Here is a 21439-nt window from a genome sequence, read left to right on the forward strand (position 1 = left end):
AGAGTGATAGTGTGAAAGGGGCGGAGAGAGGGGACGACACTTCTTTTGCTTCTTTCACTTTGTTTCTCATTTTAATTTTTTTCCTTTTTTTAAAACTAATTTTTTAATAATTTCTATGCTATTTTCTATGCTATTTTTTTTAGGAAATTTCTTCTTTTTGCTAATTGCCTTCTTCCCATGTTTCAGAAAGTTTAAGGTATATTTAAGATTTTTTTTTTTTTAACATAGAGTTGTATAAGGTGCTTATCCTACGACTTCCTTTAAATCCTTTCTTGTGTGGCTGTTTTAACTAGTTTTCATGTTATTTTTTGTACTAATTTCTTACTAATTTTCAGGTCATTATTCTGTTAAAGACTCATTGCCTTTTCCCTTGTTTTTGAAAGAAACAAGGCCAGTTTGCTCAAGTTTCAAAGGGTTAAATTTAAATGTATTAAATCTATCAGTGTCGTACCAGTTCTTCCTGTGGCCGTGTTGCTATTGGTCAGCTTCCCGCTCAGTGATTGGATGGTGATGGTGTAGGCTTGACCTGGGGTCAGATCCAGGAAGTTGAGGGAGGAGATGTGTTTATGGACGTGGCGAGTCTCAATGATGACGCCATCCTGGAGACAGGAAGTGATAACAGAATATAAATTAACACATCATGCATTCACCTGTCATCAATTCATCAATCGAGTGTCTCTACATCTACAGACTGTATCATCACTCATCCACATTTTGTGTCTTATCGATCAGCTTTTATGTTTTTTCACTCTTTTCTTCCTTGAGCTCTTGCGGTGTACCACAAAGATCCATTTTAGGCCCAGTTTATTTCATTTTTTATACAATATCTGTCCACTGGTGACAGCTAAAGAAAATAAATTTGGCATTATGTTACATTATGTGTAAGGTTATTCAGTGGAGATTACTGTAAGAACTCATTACTAACAACATACTGATTTTTGCTTTGAGTCCCTTCATTTCTTAGTATTAAACTTTAAATGAATACTGATTTTATTCTATCGCTGTGAAAAATAATAAATAGAAACAGAATGCCTTTATTGTCATTGTACAGCATACAATGAAAAAAGGAGCACTGCTGATGGTGCATGAGCAAAAAAAAACACACATGCACATACAATAATAAAAAAGAAATAATATAAATGTATAAAACAGAGCAAAAATAAGGTAAGTGTACAGAAGTTAATGAATAACATTACGAAAAAACGGTAGTAGAAGTAGAAGAAACAGATGTTATCAATACCATATTGTCCATGGATAAGTGGAAGTGTAGTTGAGTCTCTTAGTGCTTATTTGTGTTCATTGTGCTTTTGGCCTTCGGGAAGAAACAATGAACCTCACCGTGGTGGATAAGGAGACGGCATACATGTCCATGTCTCCGTCTCCAGGTGTCCAGGAGACCAGCAGTCCACCAGCAGAGTCCGTCAGGCCGGGTCGAGGAACCATGTGGAGGTTTCCAACAGCACTGGGAACTAAAGAGGAGAATCCGGCTTCAGCAAAACTGGATTTCATGTTGATTTTTAAATTAAGTTGTCTTGATCGTCTCACCTGTCCGTCCCTCAATGAACTGCGGTCTCTGGTACGGCCCGCTGAACGTCGACACAACGATCTTATAAAGCCGCCCGGGGGTCAAGGAGGTCAGCTGGTGAAGTCGCACGTTGCTGCCCAACGTGACCGGAGGGAAAACACGAGTGTCGTTAAAGAGCAGAGTCACCTGGAGACGAGTGGAGAAAACAATAAAAGTAAAACTCAGCGGCCGAGATCATTACAACATGTTAGTGCAGATTAACACTTTTCTCCTCAGAATAAATACAACGTTAATGAAATATTTAAATGGTTTAATTTCAACAAAACATACATATATATATATATAAAAATTTTTGTGTTGTGTGTGTTTCTCACACAAGCTTTTCACAACGCAACTGCAAATAGTTTAATTGGCTGTGTTTACTTTAACTCTTGGACGGATTTGGAATAAAACTAAGAGAATAAATACACTTTTAAAGTTTAACTCTGTAAGCTGCTGTAAACACAGTACATGTGAGTATTTGAAGATGCTCAACACATAAATAGGAATGCACAAATTGTGAAATTCTGGTATGATACTGATTTTGTTGTTGTTTATTTTGTTTTTGTTGCTGTTTATTCCCCTCTTTGATAAAGCACAATTTCAATTTTACACATTCTTGGAACAACCTTTAAAATAACCTTCTTTGACATGAAAAACATCGTTTTATTACATATAATTTATCATAATTTATTGTATTGCTGTGAAAATATCAACACTTTCACTTTTGAACACCTGTGTTTATTCAGGAAGCTGATGGTCATTTAAACCATTTCTTTAAATAAAGTCAGTAGACAGCGAGTAGATTTGGTTAATTAGCTGCACTAAGAAACAAAATGCTGCACAAAGACCTTGAAGTCCTGAATAAATGTCCCGTAAGTCTTGACAGTGTGTGTAAGTTTAAAGTCACGAGCACACACCTCATAGTGGTCCACGTCTCCGGGGGCGGGGCTCCAGGTGACAGTCAGATCACCTGTGCCTGCGTTGCCGAGCGACAGGTTTCCAACAGCTGCTGGAACTGAGGGGAAACAAAACTTTACCTGCAATTTCATTTTAAAGAATAGAAATAAATAACACTCGTCTCTTGGTTTCTGACTCACAGGTGCGTCCATCGGTGGAGACGCTGCTGACATAGTCCCCGCTCCATGTCTCCACGGTGACAGTGTAGAGTCTCCCCGGCGACAGAGAGGAGAAGACGCACTCGTGTCCAGTGGAGACACTCTTGTTTTGCAGAACGCTGTTGTTGTAACTGATCAGAACCACGTAACGGTCCAGATCTCCAGCTGCGTTACGCCAGTACACCTGAACACGCAACACAGGAGAAACGACGAAAATACCGACTGTATGTAAAATACACTCAAACAAATAATAATACTTTTGACTATAAATGCAATGTTAATTAACATAAACTTGATTTTAAAGTTTATTTTCTCTGGAAATAAGCTCAACATAACTAAACAAGCAAACAAAAAAAACTTTGTCTCCATTTCCTCTCAAATTAAAATTTATATTAAGAAACTAGAAATTAAGAAAAAGATTAAAACTCAGGTCTGCAACCTATTTTGGATCCCAAGACTAATTTGTGGGGTCATAAGATTATTTGTGGGGTTAATTTTTCTTTTTTTCTTTTGTAAAATGTCACTACTTTAAAATACAAAGTGCATGAATAAAAACTTCAAACACTTTTGGTTCTGTTTGGAGGAACATTGAAGTTTTCACTTTATCACAAGAACTTACACAAGATATTGATGAGGAAGTAAAGTGATGTATATTTCACTGTGAAAAACACTGTGATAAATGATTAAAATGTTAGTTATGAAATAGCTGATAAACACACCTTGAGAAAGCCGTCTCTTGCAGAGTGGACAGCTGTTGGGTTTTGCACAGTGGCAGGTTCTGTGAGACAAATATACACAAAATATCAACGTACACGTTTCAAATCTTCACTCACAGTTTGGTGTTGAGTTATTTAGCTTTTTAAATCCGGTGCAGGAAATGTTATTGTAAACTAAATACATACCCCCCAAACAAATGAGCGTAAAAACTGACTGAAATGTAAATGATAGCCAAATAAAGTGCAAAATGTAAAGACGGATGCACATAAATGTCAAACATCCGTACGTGTTCGTGCTTGAACTGTGGTGGCGTTCTCCAGGTTGCCGCTCCTTGTCACTATGACAACCGAGTACAGTTTCCCGGCAACCAGCGAGCTGAAGGACCACTCAGGCGGGGAGGAGCGGGACACCACCCGTGTGTGGACGGTCCGACCCCTGTCCTGAAGACGGACCACATAGTTTTCCACCACACCCACCGCCGGGCGCCAGGACACCTGCAGAGCGTCTGACATCCCACCGTTAGCAACGGTTACCTCGGAGACCGCTGCCGGGGCTGAAAGATGACAGAAGTTAGAAAAGAGGAAAAAATCTTTTCAGTTTTCTATACAAACAGCTCAAGATGCTTTTAAAGAAATTCAACCTACTTTATCCAACTATGTTTTTTCCAATTATCTTCTATTTAATTATCATACTAATCATATTTATGGTTGCACTATTTATTTATTTACTGTCATGTGGCTGTGTGTTTGGACTGTGCAAAGTGAATTCCTAGTCCTAAAATATTCACCGTCAAATTTCCAAACCCAAAGAAGAGAGACTAAAATCCATCCAAAAAATTTGAATTTCCAGAGGGGTGCTTTTGGACGGCATTGGTTCTCTGTCCAGAACGTCTTTAGTTCCACCTATCGACCAATAGGAGGTCATCGGAGGCATATGGGGGCGGGGCTTGTTTTTGTTTTCGCCAACCTGAGTGCTGATTGGTTGGCAGGTGAACACACAAACACACACAGTCTGTCCCGAAAATAACTGGGACATTATTTAGGAACACAATAGGTGCTTTCAACAGGAATGTGTGTGTGTGTGTGTGTGTGTGTGTGTGTGTGTGTGTGTGTGTGTGTGTGTGTGTGTGTGTGCAGGAAGTCTTTGAGCGGAGCACTGGGAGTGTCTTTGTGTGTGTTTGGAAAATTTCAAACCTCCTCTCTGGTATTTCAGCCATTGTTCTAAAAACTCCCTCTGATGTTATCACATAATACACTTTTACTGACACACACCAAGCACACACACACGCACGCACACACACGTTAACCTCTGAACCTTTAAATGTTTGTAACTCTGTCATCCTTCTTCATGAAGGTTCAGATAAAACAGAAAACATAAATAATGTTGATTAGGATAAAGGTTAAAAAAAACCTCACATTTCACATGATGTAATATAAAAAGATTAATGGAATAAAAAGAATATAAAACAGGAAGTTGTTCGTCTTAATGTTTTGTTTTGTTTTTTAATTAAAACAAAGGAGAATAACTTACAAAATGTGTATACTTGTATAATACTGCAGCATAATACTGCATACAATGAAGATTTGAGTTTCATTTGCATTTATATTTATTTCACATTTGTTTTCTTTTCCGCCAAAACATATTATTTTATCTCTAAAATAATTTCACTTTTGTTTGAGATAAATTCAGATTTAAAAAAATAAAATCAAAACATTATTTTTTTTCCTAACCATTAACTAACATTAATATATTTTTCTGAAATAAGGTCCTATTATGCAAAACGTCTTGTGTTTAATTCTTCATAAATACTTTTCCATCCTGCTTCTTTTATATTTTGTATATTTTATGCAAAGCACTTAAAAAGGCCTTGTTGTTGAAATCAACTGTTGAAATAAACTTGCCATTTTTTCTAAAAATAAATCCATAATGACCTCAGTATTTTTTGTAAACACAGAAAGAAAAAAATGCCTAAATTATTAAATGTGTTTGGGGAGAAAAACAAAAATGCATTACTGTCTTCTTCAGGTTAAAACTGTTTTTTAAATAATATAAATAATCAAATTTTCTAATTTAAATAATTTCTGAGATGAATATGAAAACAGTTAAGCTCCTCTGCAGTTTTACAGTAACGCAGAGTCGTAACTGTTAGTTGACGTTCCTGCTGGTTGTTTTTTTCAGAGTTTTTCCCGTTAACAGCAGCTGAAAGTGTCAGCGGGGAATATTGTCTCCAAACAATCAGAGTCTATCAAAAAGTCTTATATAACTCGTCACATTTTTCTCGTCTCTTACACAATAACAAATGTCACAGCTCCAGTCACTTGTAAAAACTTCCACTTATCCCTTTTTTTTGTTAATAAAAACTTTTTTTGGGCTGTAAATCTCAGAAAAACAAAATTTAGAGCAAAACATTAGTGGAGCTCTAACTGACACTTTAATAAAAACGCTGTTTTAACTGCAATTTCTATTTTTAAGACATTTTCTCCAAATAAGTGTTTTACCACGAGAATGAATAAAGGCCTGTAATCACTTCGCAATATTCACAATCTTACAAGTTCAGGTCATGTCAGGATGGTTTATTTTTCTTTTTATATTTTCTGTAAATTTCATTTTCATTCATGAAGCTATTTTCAAACTGCCACAATAAATTATTGAAGCTTTGCAATACTTTATTGGCCTAAAAACATACTGCGTCTAAAATAGGGTAACAACAGATAAACAGATAAATAACCAACAATTTGTAAGATTTTGCCTTCAAAATATTGTTATATATATATAAAAAATATCCCCCCCGCTTCACTTTACAGGACTGTAATTCCCTAATCAGCTTCAGATTATTATTATTACAGACTGATTATTTTTATTAAATGAAGGCAGTGTTAGCAGTGTAATCTGTGGTATAATTAATCAGTTCTAATCAATTCCTGTTGTTACCTAATGAGTTTTTTAGTCAGTACATAAGCTCAGCTAAACATTTAAACACATAAAAAATCTGAAAATTTTGGATTTGTGGACGGTAAAATTTCCAATAATAAATCAATAATGAAAAAACGTGTACTTTGGTTTAAACTGAGCATTTCTTTACAGAAAAAAATGGAAATTTGTGGGAAAGTAATTCATTATTTATAATTAATTATTTATTAATGAAGTCTAAAAGAATCTTGATAAACATAAATAATAATAATAATAATAATAATAATAATAATAATAATAATAATAATAATAATAATAATAATAATAATAATAATGATAATAATGACAAACCGGCGGTGAGAATTATGGATCTAGTTCAGAGTAACTCACTGGTGCGTCCCTCCACACTGGTGCTTTTGGACTGCAGCCCCCCGCTGACGGTGACGGCCTGCAGCCTGTAGAGGGCGCCGGGAGTCAAACCAGCCAGCAGCAGAGAAGAAGAACCGACGGGGACGCTGTAGTTCTGAACCACGGCGCTGAAGAAGAAAAGAGACGGCTTAAAACCCCCACACTGACGAGAATTATTCATTTTAAACATATATCGTGACAGAGTAGAGACAGAGCCGCCCTCATGACTATCAAAACATTTTATTCTATCAAAATAAAAGTCTTTTGTTGTGTTCACAACCTTTTCAGCCGTTGATTCAGTTTAAAATGAAAATGAGCTGTTAGCAGTTTACCTAGAGAGCAGTTTCTGCTCTAAACTTCTCACATGGTTGATTGATAATTGATTAAGGCCCAAAGAGGTTTCCAATATTTCACAATAAAAGCACAGATCAGAGGAAAGTCCAAAAACATTAAAACAATGTTTTGTTCCCAGAACTTTTTTTTTATTCTCTCTCATGTTAAGAATGATCTCTCTCCTTCAGACTTGGCGACCGTTTTGAGGGACCCGGACAACTATGTTGGGAACCACTGGGGTTAAATTCATGGACATAAAGTCGAAAAAAAGAACAAAACAACATCACAAAAGTCAGCACTAATTTAGGTTTTTAGATTTTCAGTCTCATATTCCAGAGAAACCTTTTTTTTTCTTGTTTCACAGTTATTTAAAAGCTTTGTCTTTCCACATTGTTACATGAACAGTAACCCCCTGTCCCCCTGTCCCCCTGTCCCTGTGTCCTTCTGGACATATTCCTTCACTGGACACACTGGGACTCAAAAACAACAATTATGGTGAAATTCACCTTTAGGTGACCTGGTTTAGAAACCCACCTGTCCTGCAGCAGAGTCAGTGTGAACGAGTCCACGTCTCCTGGTGGTTTTTCCCATGATGCCTGGAGGCTGCTGACCCCAGCGCTCGTCAGAGAGATGGCATCGAGCGCCATGGGAACTGCAACACACAAAAACACACACGACCATTTGAGGACCCGCACCCTTTAACATGCTAAAAGTAAATCTGAGCGACCGCATAATAGAGTCTGTTAAATTTCCTATTTTTCAATATTTTACTCAATGTTCGATAATAATTTTTTTATTAATTTAAAATGTTTTAGCTTCAGTAAAAATCTAAGAGCTGATTTCTCCTCTGACTTAAAAGGAAATAAATTGTGGTTTACTGTGTGTGTTTGTGTTAAAACTAATAAATAAAAATGTTCATATTTAATTGCAAAAGGCATCTGCCTTTAAAAAATAAATAAAAAAACAAACAAAAAAAACAAATTTAAAAAAAAGTCTCCCTCCTCAGAATGCAAATACCTGCTTGTAAACATTACAGAAATGTGTTATTGTACATTTTTGTGCATTTATTTTAATGGTTAATATAAATTCTGTTCTACCCACATTTACTATAAATACCTTAAATTGTAAAAGTGTGAAAAATAACTTCACCAGCACAGTTTTTATACCTTTAAGATAATAATTCTGAGACAGAGGTGGATTTACAGAAACAAACACATAAAAACACACCTGTCCTTCCCTCCAAAGACACAGACGTGTTCAGTTTCCCGCTCCTGGTTGTCACGGTGATGGTGTACTGCCGCCCAGGTGTGAGCACGTTGAAGGTGCACTCCCTCATGTTTGGCTCCACCTCTCTGGTGTCCACAGTGATGTTATCTACGAGATAAAAATATTTTATTTCAGTTGTAATGTTTATATTAACTGTCAAATATTTCTGCAGTGACATTTATATTTATTATCATATTTTCTGTCATTTATTTCTGCAATACACATTTACATTTGCTGTCATACAGTATAGCTCTATAGTTGTATATGTTTTCTGTCACATATATTTGTAGTAAAATACATATTATCCAACATATCTTTATACTGTTACATTTACTGTTACATATTTTCTGTCATGTATTTCTGGAGTTATATATATATATATTTTTTTTCTGTCACAAAATTCTATAGTAATATAAATATTTTCTGTCATATCATTCTTTAATAACATACATTTTATAGTTTTTTAGTATCATATATTTTTATAGTAAGATTTGCATTTTGTCATGTGCTTTTTTCATAACATTATTTTTTTTCTTCCATATAGTTTCTCTGTAACATTTATATTTTGTCCTATACTTATGAAGAAAGATATTTTATATATATTTTCTGTCATATATTTCTGTAGTAACATTTGCATTTTGTCATGTATTTCTGTACCATTTACATTTTCTGTCACATAGTTTTGCTGTAATATTTATATTTTCTGTCATACATATCTGTAAAAAAGTGTACATTTTCTGTCATATATTTCTATAATAACATTTTTTTTTTGTCATATTTCTGTAGCAGCATTTATTTTTCTGTCATATATTTCTGCAGTAACATATATATATTTTTCGGTCATACATTTTTTAGGGGAAAAATACATATTTACTGTCGTATATTTTTCCTGTATTTACAGTCACTTCTGTCCCTTCACTAAAAAAGTTCTTCATCTGTAAGGAATCAGAGATCTCCGAAATCTTGATGATTGATTACCGTGGCGAATGGTCAGGAAGTAGCTGTCACGTGCCCCGGAGGGGGCGTGTCTCCACATGGCGCTGAGCGAGGTCTCGTCCGCGTGTCGTATGTGGAGGTCCACCACCGAGGCCGGAGCTGCAGAGACCAGATGGATTAAAATTGCTGAACACAAGTTCAGGTGTCTTTCAGGACAAAATGTTCTGCATCATTTCTTTTGTAAATTGTGCATAAAAATCTTTGTATTTCTTGTCATATATTTCTCAAGTAATTTGTTTTTTCTGTCTTGTTTTTTGCAGGGACTGTATTGTTTAGCCATTTCTGCAAAATATATAATTTCCTGTAATAGATATTTTTTTAGGTGGTAGGTAGTTCTGTCATACTTCTGCAGTAATACGCATTTTGCTGTTATGTATTTCTAAAGTTTTTCTCTGTGTCTAAAATTCAGGAGAATATTTTATTCTATCATATTTCTTTAGTTATGTTTCTATATATTCGGTCATATACATCCACAATAAAATGTAATTAGCTGCATTTCAACAGTTCAAATAATTCAATAAGTCATTTATTTCTGTACTTATTGTTATATATTTATATGGTAAAATATATTTTCTGTCATGTTTAGTTACTGATGTATATATTAAATATTTTATTTTCTGTCATGTACTGATATATTTTAACTTATATATCCCTTAAGTATTACATATTTGCTACCAAAGACTTGCAGTAAAATACATTTTCTGTCATATTAATGCAGTTATGTTCCCATATATATATAAAAACACCCATATTTCCTTGTTTTTTTTTCTGGGTTTCTGTCATATTTTTCAAAAGCAGCAGTTTTATTTGGGTTTCTTTCATGTATTCCTGCAGCAAAAAAAAACCTTTAAGTTGTTCATTTCTATAGTAATATGACTGTATTTTTGTCATATACGTCAGCACTCAAACACATTCTTCTGTTGCGACGATTTTTTTTTTATTTTATCTGCTGCTTTTCTGAAAAGCACTTTTTAACCTTGTTAACAAAAAAGTACTATATAAATATGTATATGTATTTTTTTTGCAGACTTCTGCAGTAGTCTGACCTGTTGCTCCTTCACAGCTGCTCTCGGCCGTCACTCCTCCACTCTCCACTCTCAGCACAGCTTTGTACAGCCTCCCAGGCGTTAGTCCCGTCCCGGGGAAGCTGAAGTTCGCTGCCTCTCTGTCCAGAGCGGTGCTGACTAACTGCTGGGAGCCATCGAACAGGAACACCGTGTAGCTCTCCCAGTGTCCAACCGGGGGCGTCCAAGACAGGAAGAGGCCACCAGAGGAGGCGGCAGACAGGGAGAGGAGGGACGCCGCTGCTGGAGCTGGAGACGGGATAAAGACAAGATGTAGAAAAGACAGAAAGAAAAAGAAAGGAAAAAAGAGAGGAAAAGAACAACAGCTCACCTGTCCTGACGTTGATTTCTGCTTGGCTCGTTAGCTCGCCGCTCCTGGTCGTCGCTGAGATGTGATAGGCTGAGCCAGGAGTCAGCTGATGGATGGCGACCTCTGTGGCGTCTGGAGGAAGCGTCATGTCCCAGCCACTTGTGCCATTGGTCGAGAGGGTGACGACGAGCTCGTCCAGGTCACCCTCAGGTTGTTGCCATGACAACAAAAAGCTTTTGCTGTCGTTGTGGTTGACAGTGAGGTTGGAGACAGCGACGGGAACTATAAGAGATTAAGATATAAGATTTATTTATCTCATTATTTCCGTTCTTTCCTGTGTTCTTCAGCTCTCTGTACCTGTCCGGGCCTCCGTCGTCTGGCTGTTTTGCAGCCCGCCAGCCTCCGTTACCATGGTAACATTGTAGAGACGTCCCGGCGTCAGGTCGAGGAGTGTGTGTTGTGTGGCTGTGCTCTCTAATGTCTTGTTCCTAAGCAGACCTGCAGACAGAAACAAAGTCACATGACTCTCAGAGCTTCTCCCCACAGAATCTCTTATATTTTGGGATTCCTTATTTTGTGATGATACCCAACAGTAGGGGAAGTACTTCAACTTTTTACCAAGTATGATACAATGTGATATTATACAGTATAATGCAATACAATGTAACACAATGCAATGCATTAAGATGCCATACGATGTAATGGGATGCGATGCAGTACGATGCGATACGATACGATACGATACGATACGATACGATACGATACGATACGATACGATACGATACGATACGATACGATACGATACGATACGATAAGATACTACAAGACCAGACTAGACCAGACCGAAGAAGACAAGACAAGATTAGGTGGGGTGCAGTGCGGTGCAGTGCAGTGCAGTGCGGTCTGGTGCAATACGATGCGATCCGATACGATACGATACGATACGATACGATACGATACGATACGATACGATACGATACGATACGAGCACGCCTGGGTCAGGGCAGATGTGGATGGATAAGAGCATTTGGTGCATCTGGAGTTGACTTCTCTTATATTTTCTCTTACCAGAAAATTAAGAGAAAGTATAAGACAAATTTAAGAGAATGTTGCTGCGTGAGGCCAAACGTCTTTGAGAGGACTATTTAATGTGACACTGCACCATTACATCCAGTTATAAACCAGCAGCGACAGACGTACCTGTTTGATCCCACAGCTGCAGCCTGAAGCGCTCCGTCCTGCCCGGACCGGCCTGCCAGGAGAGGCCCAGGCTGCTGGAGGTCCTGGAGGTCACCGTCAGGCCGCTCACTGCTGACGGCGCTGATGATACAACACACACACACACACACACACACACACAAACACAAGATCAGAAAATATGCTTTAAATCACCCCATAAACCCCTCAGCTAGTCTGCAACATTGTCAACATGAAAATGATCAGAGAAACTCATTTTAACTGACTAACAGTCTGTAAGGAGGATATTTCTGGAGTCGGATGAGAGGATGGATGTCAGTTTCATGTTGAATTTACTGCGTCCTGAAACAGTGGGACTGTTCCTTTAAAGTGATTAATCTGTTTTGAACACGAGCTTCAGTCGAGCTGCAGGAAAAGGATCCACCGCTTCAATCTGTGGCCTTGTCATCAAAGTCTGAGCGCAGCGGGAATCCTGCTGACACTCCCTCTCCCCTGCCTCTCTTCAAGCCATCCGCCTGTCTGAGAGCTCGTGTTTTTCCCACAATGCCTCTCTGTGTGTGTTTGTGCCTCCGTGTCGCCACTGGTGCTTCAAACTGAGGTCGAACAATATAATCAGGAGACGACATCTCTGCCCCGAGTGCCACACTGAGACAAACAAACAGCGAGTGTCTGCAGACTTTTTTAGTCCCAGTGTCTGTGCCGGTGTTTCTGTTTGGGAGTTTTAACCCTCTGAAACCCAAAGCGACGTTACTCTCCTTTGTTTTCACAAATATTTAAAGCTTTGAAGATTCTTTCAAAGACAAAGGAAATGAGCAACTTGGTAATAACTGTTTCACAAATTTCAAGAAATTATAAGGTTTAGAAAAAGCTAGGGAAATGTCTAAGGGAAAAAAACAAATATGACAAAAGAAGCCAGGGGAAGAACTATATTTATAAATATCACCAATTTATATTTAAAAATTTGTCACAAAAATATAAATTTAAAGCACATTTTTTTGTTTTTAATTAATTAATTAACTTATTAATAATTTTCAGTCAATTTTCTTTTCTCCTTTTTTTTAAAAAAAACAAATTTCTTGCTAATTTTTGCTTTTTTTTTTCTTTTGTTGCAAATTGCCTTCTTCACGTCTTAAAAAAAACAAGCCATTCTGCTCAGGTTTCAAAGGGTTAAGGGAAATGTCAGTTTCAATAATCCACAGTTTTTGGATTGACTTATGCTGGTGACAAAAAACTCGGCAGCTCTACTGAGTATTTTAGCCCCTTTTAGCTCCTTGTTTTGATTTTTAATGCACATTTCCTGTCTGGTTCAGTCAGTCAACACAAATTGCAAGAAATTAGTAGGTTTAGAAAATTAAATTTTTTTTAAATGCAAGGAAAAAATATCTGGGGAAAAAAGCAGGGGGAAACTATATTTTTAGCTATCATAATTAAATATTTTAAAATATGTCAGACAATTATTGTAATTCTCAAGCCCTTTTCGAATTTCTTTTTTAAATGTATTTATTTATTACTAAATTTATGTAGTATTAAACGCATTTATAAGAATGTATTCCTGTGTCTTAATTATATCAGTTTATTTATGAAGTAATTAGTATCCACACACCCTCATGTAGGGTCGACAGATTATCAGCCTGGCCGATTATGGGAGCCAATATTTGGCGTTTTGTTGATGATCTGTATCCCAGTTTCATTTAAATGATTGCGAATAAAATGAATTAATTAAAGCAAGAAAAGTGTCAGCATGGGAGGGAGCTGTTTTTATTCATTAATTTTTTATTAAAATTTTCACTTGACTTTGCTGTGTATAATGTTGAAGGTTTCAGTTTTGATTAAACATTTGTTAAAGGCACTTTAACAAAGTTTTTGGGTGGAGTTTGTTATATTTTAATTCTAAATATTGACAGACATTATTCATTTTTTATTGTAAAAGCATATTGGTTCCAAATATCGGTTATCAGTCTAATAATCGTATCGGTATCGGACTTGAATAACCAATATCTGTTGATCTCTAGAGCAGATGCACGCTTTCTTCTGCGTGGTAGAGAGAAAATAGCTCCTACATGGATCTGCTCATAACAAGGTCTGTGGATTACCTTGAGTAACCGGGTCATTTTAGTTGAATTTTGCAATTTACATTTTTGGCGCTTTGAGCACCACAAGCGCAGTGCCATCTTTATCTCCAGATTTTGGGATGAACTGTCCCTTTAAGGAAGCAGCGGACACTTGTGGCCGAGCCTCGAAGAGTCGAAACAGGTAAAAACAAACCTGCGGAGGTCGTGTGAACTCTAAAGGTCGCTGGATGTACGAGTCGGAGTGCCTCGAAAGATAAGAAACCACAAACACCGCAGAACAAGTGTTTTGCATAGCTGAGAAGGTTTACTGTCGGGACTCGACTGGGTGCAGCAACACCCCGTTTCCTACACACACACACACACACAAAACACATTTTTACACACCCTCACGCCCTTTCCCAGTGCTTCCCACAGAACAAAGAAACAATGGAGGCAGGAAATGGCTGAACCCGGAGCTCTGCCCACGATGGAAATACACACTGAGGGTCCAACTTCTGTTCTGGACACCCGCCAGTGTGCAGACACAACACACACACACACACACACACACACACACACACACACACACACGCGCGTACATGTACTTTTACTGTTCTATCGTTCTCTCTCAGCAGGGCCGTGGTTCCTGTAGCTAATCACAGAGCTACAGAGAGGGGAAGCTACATGACATTAACTCCGACACACACACACACAAAGACTCGACACGACAAGGAGGTCGAGTCGCGTTCTTTTACATCAAAAGACGAGAGGTCAGAGGAGATGGAAACAATAGAACAAGAGCAGAAAACAATAGAAAATTTGACTAAATATTGTGAACAGGGTGAAAAAGCCGGCTGTTAAAAGTACAGGTGAGTGTAGCAGTCAAGTCTATTTTATAAACCAGTGGCAGGAGAAGTATTCGGATACTTTACTCGAGTAAAAGTACTAACACTCATCTCAAGGTCCATATCTCCAGATGCAGTTGTCACTGAACTGCAGATGTTTAAACTTTCTATAAAATGTACAGTTCAAAGAACAAAAAATCTTAAATTTGAATGAGACAGATGCAAGTTGACCGTGACCTTGGCCTTTGACCTTTGACCACCAGATTGTATTCAGTTAATTCTTGAGTCCAAGTGGACGTTTGTGCTAAATTTGAGGAAAATATCTCAAGGCCATTTTCAGATATTGGGCTACCGAAAGAGATAGATGCAAGGTCACAGTTACCTTCATCCTTCAGTCTACTCAAACGTTGGTGCCAAATTTGAAGAAATTCCCTAAAGGTGTTGCTGAGACTTGCATTCACAATCATGAGACCAATATAGAGTGCCCATGACCTTGACCTTTGACTACCAAAATCTAATCTCATTGAGTCCAAGTGGACGTTTGTGCCAAATTTGAAGAAATTCTGTCAAGGTGTTCTGGAGATATCGCATTCCCAAGAATGACACAGAAGAGGTCACAGTGACCTTGACCTTTGACCTATGACCACCAAAATCCAAACAGCTCATTGCTGAATTCAAGTGAAAGTCTGCACTAATTTTGAAGAAATTTCCTCGAGGCATTGTTGAAATATTGCGTTGACAATAATGGGACAGAGGGACAACCTGAAAAGTTAACGCCTCTGGTCATCGCCAGCCTGGACGCATAAAATCCAACAACCCACAACGTATCCATGACAACACACAAAGCAGACTGTAAACAGACAAGATGCAGTGTTCTGCAAAAACTGCAGTCAAACACAAAAAACATGAGCTAATTAGCTGTACACGTGTCCAATCGATGCTCCTAAAACAACAATAATGCCAACATATCCCACGTGTCTTAATCGGAAAATGCTGAATTCGGAAAACAACCTACTTCAAAAAATTTAAGGGAATATGGTATTTATAAGACCCTTATTCAAATTCAAAATACTGCCATATCCGGGATAATAGTGGTGTGCATGTAAACACAGCCACTGACAAAAGCTCGATATTAAAGTACATTAAATGCATGGACTGGTTTTTGTATGGACTGGACTTACTGGTGTGCAGCGTGATGTTTTCCGTCTCCTCGTCTCGCTGGGACTGAACCTGCAGCTGGTAGGTGGTTCCAGGCTCCAGGTGATCCAACACGCAGGTAAAAACATCTCCCGTCTCTTTGTTCCCTTCATCCTCAACTCCGAGCTCGTTTGTTTCCAAATTATTAGGTCCTGTCTCCTCCTTCGTCTCCTTCTCCCCTCGCTCCTTTCCTCCGATCTCACCGGTCTCTATCTCCTCGTCTCCTTCTCTTCTTCTTCTACATTCGACGCCATCTGCTCCAGTGTCCGCAGACGTCACGGTGAAGGAGCAGTTCTGTCCAGGTGTGGTGACAGTCAGTGAGATGGAGTCCAGTTTGGACTCTGGTTCAGACACAGTGATGCTACATGGGCTGAACTGGGCCTCTGTGGGAGCTGCACTGCTTAGATCCTGACGGGAAAAAACGAGACAACAAACAATAAGATGGAGCACGAAAAGTCAGCTTAAAAACAGAGTTCAAACACTTTTTTACCAAAACATTTCCATGATTTTTCCATGACTTTGAGGTAAATTTTAAAGATATACTCTCTTAAACAACCATCAATATTACTTATCAGTTCTTTTTCTAGTAATGAAAAAGAACTGATAAGTAATAAGTAATATTGATGGTTGGTATAACGTCCTTTTTATTTTATTTTAAAAAAATAACAATAAATTCAGAACAGGATTACAAATGAATAAAATTTAGGGACTGTTCATTATTTTTTGGGGGGGGGGCTCTACTGGAGGGACGTATAACTTTAAATTTTTGGGGGTTTTTTTGTTGTTTTTAAGAAAATCTGCCCGCAGGTTTAGAAGGTAGATTTTCTTGAGAGACTTGCCTTTTTTTTGTTGTTGTTTTTTGGGGGGGAAATTTTAAAGAAAAAAATATGGCTTTTTTTTATTGTTAAAGGAAAAAAAAAGGCTTTTTTTTCTTAAAATTTTTTTGACAACTTTTACAGAAAAAAATGCCTTTTGTTCTTTACATTTTCTTTTCAAAGCAAAAAACAACCTTTGTTTCCTTTTTTAAAAAAATTAGATTTTTAGTATTCAGTCGTTGTCCCTCTCAGTCATCACCAGTGTGTCACATTTTTTTTATCCGTAGATGTAATACTTTAAAAATATGTATAATCTGGGCATTGCTCAGTAAAAACCAAAAACAATGGATCTTTGTGTTGCTGCCAACAAAGCATCAAATGGACTGTTGTAGTAGTTAATCAGCTGCAGCTATTTTAAGGACTGTGTTTTTATCACTTTTTGGGTTCAACTGACCTTCGACCTTGTGCATGTATGCATGTGTGCATGTATGCATGTGTGCATGTATGCATGTGTGCATGTGTGTATGTGTTTATACTGGAAAGCAAAGCAGAAAATAAAACCATTCATCACTGATAATGAGGTTCAGCAAGTTTAAAGACAAACATACTGCAGGACAGACGGACGGACGGACAGACAGGAAGAGAAGGAAACGACGACTGAGGAAAATAAAACTTTTCTTCATCTGTGCTTCCAGAGCAGAGATGGGTTTAGATCAGTAATACTCAATTTACGGCTTGGTGGCCAAATCTGGCCCCCGATAGAGTGCAAAGGGGGTCCCCTCAACTATTTTTTCAATTCACAATAAAAATAAAGTGATTCACCCTGGGAATTGTTTTTGTACTTTTAGTACCCATAAGTAAGCCAGAGTACATAAAACAGAATCAAAATAGAGCTTGTTTATCCAAAAAAGTGCCACCAATTCAGTATCTGACCAAATTTTATCACAAAATGTAATCACTTCATCATTTCGTCCTATAGGCATCTGCATGAAAGTTTGTCATAATGAGCACAAGAATTCTTGATATCTGGCCAAAAATGTGTTTTTTGAGGTCACATTGACCTTGACCTTTGACTGTGAAATTCAAACAAGTTTATTGCTGATTCCGAGAGGATGTTTGTGTCAAATTTGAGGAAATTGCCTCAAGGCGTTCTTGAGATATCACGTTCACGAGATTGAGACAGACGGACAGACAACCGGAAAACAGACGCTAACAGCAAGGCGTTAAAAAGGACGTTTTGGTTTAAGTGGCAGCTAGAATTGGAAAATAATTGTTGACCATCAGCTACTTTGTCGTCTCTCTGTCCTCACTTGACTGTGAGCTAACAAGAAACAACACGTAAAGTAAAAGACGGTTTTGGAGTTGCGTTCAGAAAGGCAGCCGACGATAAGTTTGTGTTAACTTTTGTGCTGCTGGTAGCGCAGAATTAGCTCGTGTTAATTTCTACTGTAAGAGCATGAGCCCACAGCTTTACACAAAGTAGCTTTATTTTGTCTCGATGCTCAAAAAAACAAAAAAATCTGAAAACTGGCTAAGAGTTGGTTAAAGCTGCAGTTTGGTGTTGATTCTCGGTTGGATCGGCGGTACTATCTCCTCCTTTTAAGCCATTTCATTCAATGATAATAAAATATATTTACTGTTTACACTGAATTTAAGGAAGCGTGCACTGCTGTGTGGCACTGTCCTTTTTCACACAACCACTAGAGGTCACAAAAGTCACAACTTTTCAAATTATACATGTTAACGTTTTAAACAAAAGTACGCCGTAGCATAACAATGCACGAAGGTGGAGATACAGCAAATCAGAGCTACTAAAGCCAGAAAAAATCATTTGTACGACTTCTTCAGCACAAAGTTTTTCTTAAGTTCCTTCGAAGTTTGAAGGGCGTCCAGGTACACACATGATCATGATCACGTATGATATATCCTCAACATCACCGGTTCAGTCCACACAACTGTCTCTTTCTCTCTCTCGACCAATGCTTTGTGTACGCCGCTAACCAACAATCATCGACTGTCATTCTCCAGCACTTGGTTTCACGACAAGATGCGATTTGTAATCCATTTATACGACACAAGAAACACAAAACAAAAACCTTTTTTGATCTGCATCAGACGGGAGCGTAAACAGCAGCAACGAAAACTCTGGTGAATCCTCCAGCAGATAATAATGAATGGCTAGCATCTCAACCCTAAAAAATTCTCCGTCGTGGAAAAATCATCCATTAACATACCGGACATCAAGCAGCATTAATGTAAACATAATATACTATCAGATCTGGAAAAAAATACTAAAGATGTATTTGCTCCTTCTAACTTTAGGGATTTCTTCTCGAGATGCGCTTTTTATCGGCTGATAATCAGGCAGAAAAACAACGTGACTTTAGTTTCACTTTGGTGAAGCAGAATTTCTACAAAAAAAGGACAGTAAAAAATTTCTACTGTGCGTGAATTACTAATTATTACCCTGTTTCCATGTATACTGCGTAACAAGAGAAAAATGTATTTTAAACCCTAAAAAAAGACAAGTTTCTTTATGTTACCACTGCTCAGTGTATCATATTTGTGGCATAATGGTAGAAATGCTCTTCAAATGCACATAAAGTGACAGGTTAAATAAGTTTCTTTTCTTTATAAGAAAACAGCTATTTGGAGAGAAATATCTTGTTTTCTCTCAAACAAATTGGTTTATTTTTTTATCACCTGAATTACTATGTATGATGGAAAATTAAAAAAGGTTTTACAGACATACTTTGCATATTATATGCTAAAAGTGCATGAAAGCAATATGCATGAATATAAATGATGTTCAGTTGGTTAGTATGGCATTTAAGAAATGATGATTATGGTCATCAATGAATTCTGTGACGTAAAGTTGAGGCTTTTGTTTCTGATTGAGATGCTTTGCTATAAAGACAAAAAAGAAGAAATATATTTATACACTGAAGGCTGCATACAATGGTCAAAAAAAGCATGAAAAAAATGAACAGAAAACGCATAAATGTCCCTTGAGATGAGGTTCAGCTTCAGCAGCATGAAAACATGACAATTCTCAATCTCCTGTACTCTTAAAATCACATTTTTTTCTCACTATTTGCAGCAGAAAATTGCTTGATTTTGCATTTGAAGCTTAATACTGTCGATCATAAATGAAATATAGGAAATGGGAGCAGACTCACCCGCAGCAGCAACAGTGAGGCGACCCACAGGCAGCAGAGATAACTGTGAACTTTACATTTCAGCATTTTGATCCTCCTTCAGATCCTCAGACGGAGCAAACTCCACCATAATCCTTAGGCTGAGGTAGAAGGTGTGTCTTTATATTCACTATTTAAAGGGTGAAAATATTCCTTTTTTTGATTCTGAGGTCCTTAGCGGCAAAAAAACGAGTCCTTCTGAAAAATAAAAAGTGGGAAAATGGAAAAAGTGGAGGTTAAAATGTCTCAGAATAAAACAGAATAAATCCTTATTTGACTATTTTGATTTTTTTCCAGATATTTTTTCTCTTTTGTCCGTCGTCTCTTCTCGGTCTCATGTCTATCCTCAACTCGGACCTCAAACTGAGTCTTTCCTCTCTTTTCTCTGGACTCCCTGCCTGTCTCACTCTCAGCTGTCTGTCCCTCTTCCTGTCTGTCTGTCGGTCGGTCGGACTCTATAGTGTCGAGTTTGGGAGTCACTAACGGACTTCCTCAATCATGCCAACAGCTCTGTGAGTCACAGCAAAGGCACGACGACGAAAACCGCCTGGATGGAGGCTATAAATAGGCCTGTAACTACAATGGCAGCACACCTAGACGCACCAACAACAGAGGTAGATGTTATAAATAGAGACGAGCGTTTTATTTATTCCCACCGAGACGAGTTCGTCCTGGAGTTTAAAGTTTGGTCTCTTTCTTTTCATGACAGCGTCGTCTTTTGATGTGCCTCCATCTGTTTCTTGGGTGTAAATTTAGGTTTGGCTCCACATTAAATACCTCTGTTGTTTCAGATTTACAATTATGGTTCTAAAGAAGCATTAAAAAGCACATAAACTTTGTTATTTAAGCAGATGACTGTGATTGTACTGCCAATCCAACTGAGAATCAACACCAACATGAAGCTCTAAGCAGCTTTTTATCGCTTTGACCCTTTTGAAAACAAACAAATTTGCTTGATTTCTTTCATTAACATGGGAAGAAAGCAATGAGCAACTCAAGAAGAAAGGAAAATTAGTGGAAAGAAATAGTAAAAGGTAAAAAAAGCACATTTGAATGTATTGAAATGTAAACTCACGGCTTTAAGAATGGTTTGAAACCTACAACACATGGCAAGTGGTGTGCTGTCGTTAGGCAGAGACAGAATAAACTAAAATTAACTCTTTTTATTAACTTTTTTTAAATAAAATGAAAAACGGGGGTAGGATTTTTCTGCTCCTTTTCGGACATGAAAAGTCCAATGGGCATTCTGGTATTGTTTTTCTTGCTTTTACTTTATTTTATTCTCCTACTTTATTTTGCATGTTCGAAATAAAGATCAAACTAACTAAACTAAAAATACCTTTTTTTTTCTTTTTTTTCTTACAGTTCTGGTGATTTACAGCAAATTTTTCATCACGTTGTAATAATCTGCTGTAAATCTGCTTGTTTTTACCACGCTGCTCTGTTTTTAA

General features: G+C 37.5%; 1 protein-coding gene across 1 annotated transcript in view; it reads right to left on the reverse strand.

The window, feature by feature from the left end:
- The window catches only part of ptprb (protein tyrosine phosphatase receptor type b), a 67049-nt gene extending 46691 nt beyond the window's left edge, over window positions 1-20358 (reverse strand). Inside the window, exons 1-17 of the mRNA XM_088072997.1 lie at window positions 19971-20358; window positions 15961-16384; window positions 11887-12006; window positions 11044-11184; window positions 10708-10968; window positions 10359-10625; window positions 9295-9411; window positions 8278-8424; window positions 7585-7702; window positions 6700-6845; window positions 3686-3952; window positions 3402-3460; window positions 2665-2866; window positions 2485-2582; window positions 1546-1711; window positions 1339-1469; window positions 452-599 (exon numbers count right to left, since the gene is read on the reverse strand). Coding sequence (XP_087929123.1) covers window positions 452-599; window positions 1339-1469; window positions 1546-1711; window positions 2485-2582; window positions 2665-2866; window positions 3402-3460; window positions 3686-3952; window positions 6700-6845; window positions 7585-7702; window positions 8278-8424; window positions 9295-9411; window positions 10359-10625; window positions 10708-10968; window positions 11044-11184; window positions 11887-12006; window positions 15961-16384; window positions 19971-20036 — 2878 coding nt within the window. The 5' untranslated portion in view covers window positions 20037-20358. The remainder of the gene's footprint in view (window positions 1-451; window positions 600-1338; window positions 1470-1545; window positions 1712-2484; window positions 2583-2664; window positions 2867-3401; window positions 3461-3685; window positions 3953-6699; window positions 6846-7584; window positions 7703-8277; window positions 8425-9294; window positions 9412-10358; window positions 10626-10707; window positions 10969-11043; window positions 11185-11886; window positions 12007-15960; window positions 16385-19970) is intronic.
- Between the last annotated feature and the right edge of the window lie 1081 nt (window positions 20359-21439).

Source organism: Plectropomus leopardus, chromosome 22 (assembly GCF_026936395.1).
Source record: "Plectropomus leopardus strain MGB_pleo_1.0 chromosome 22, ASM2693639v1, whole genome shotgun sequence".
Lineage (NCBI taxonomy): Eukaryota > Metazoa > Chordata > Actinopteri > Perciformes > Serranidae > Plectropomus > Plectropomus leopardus.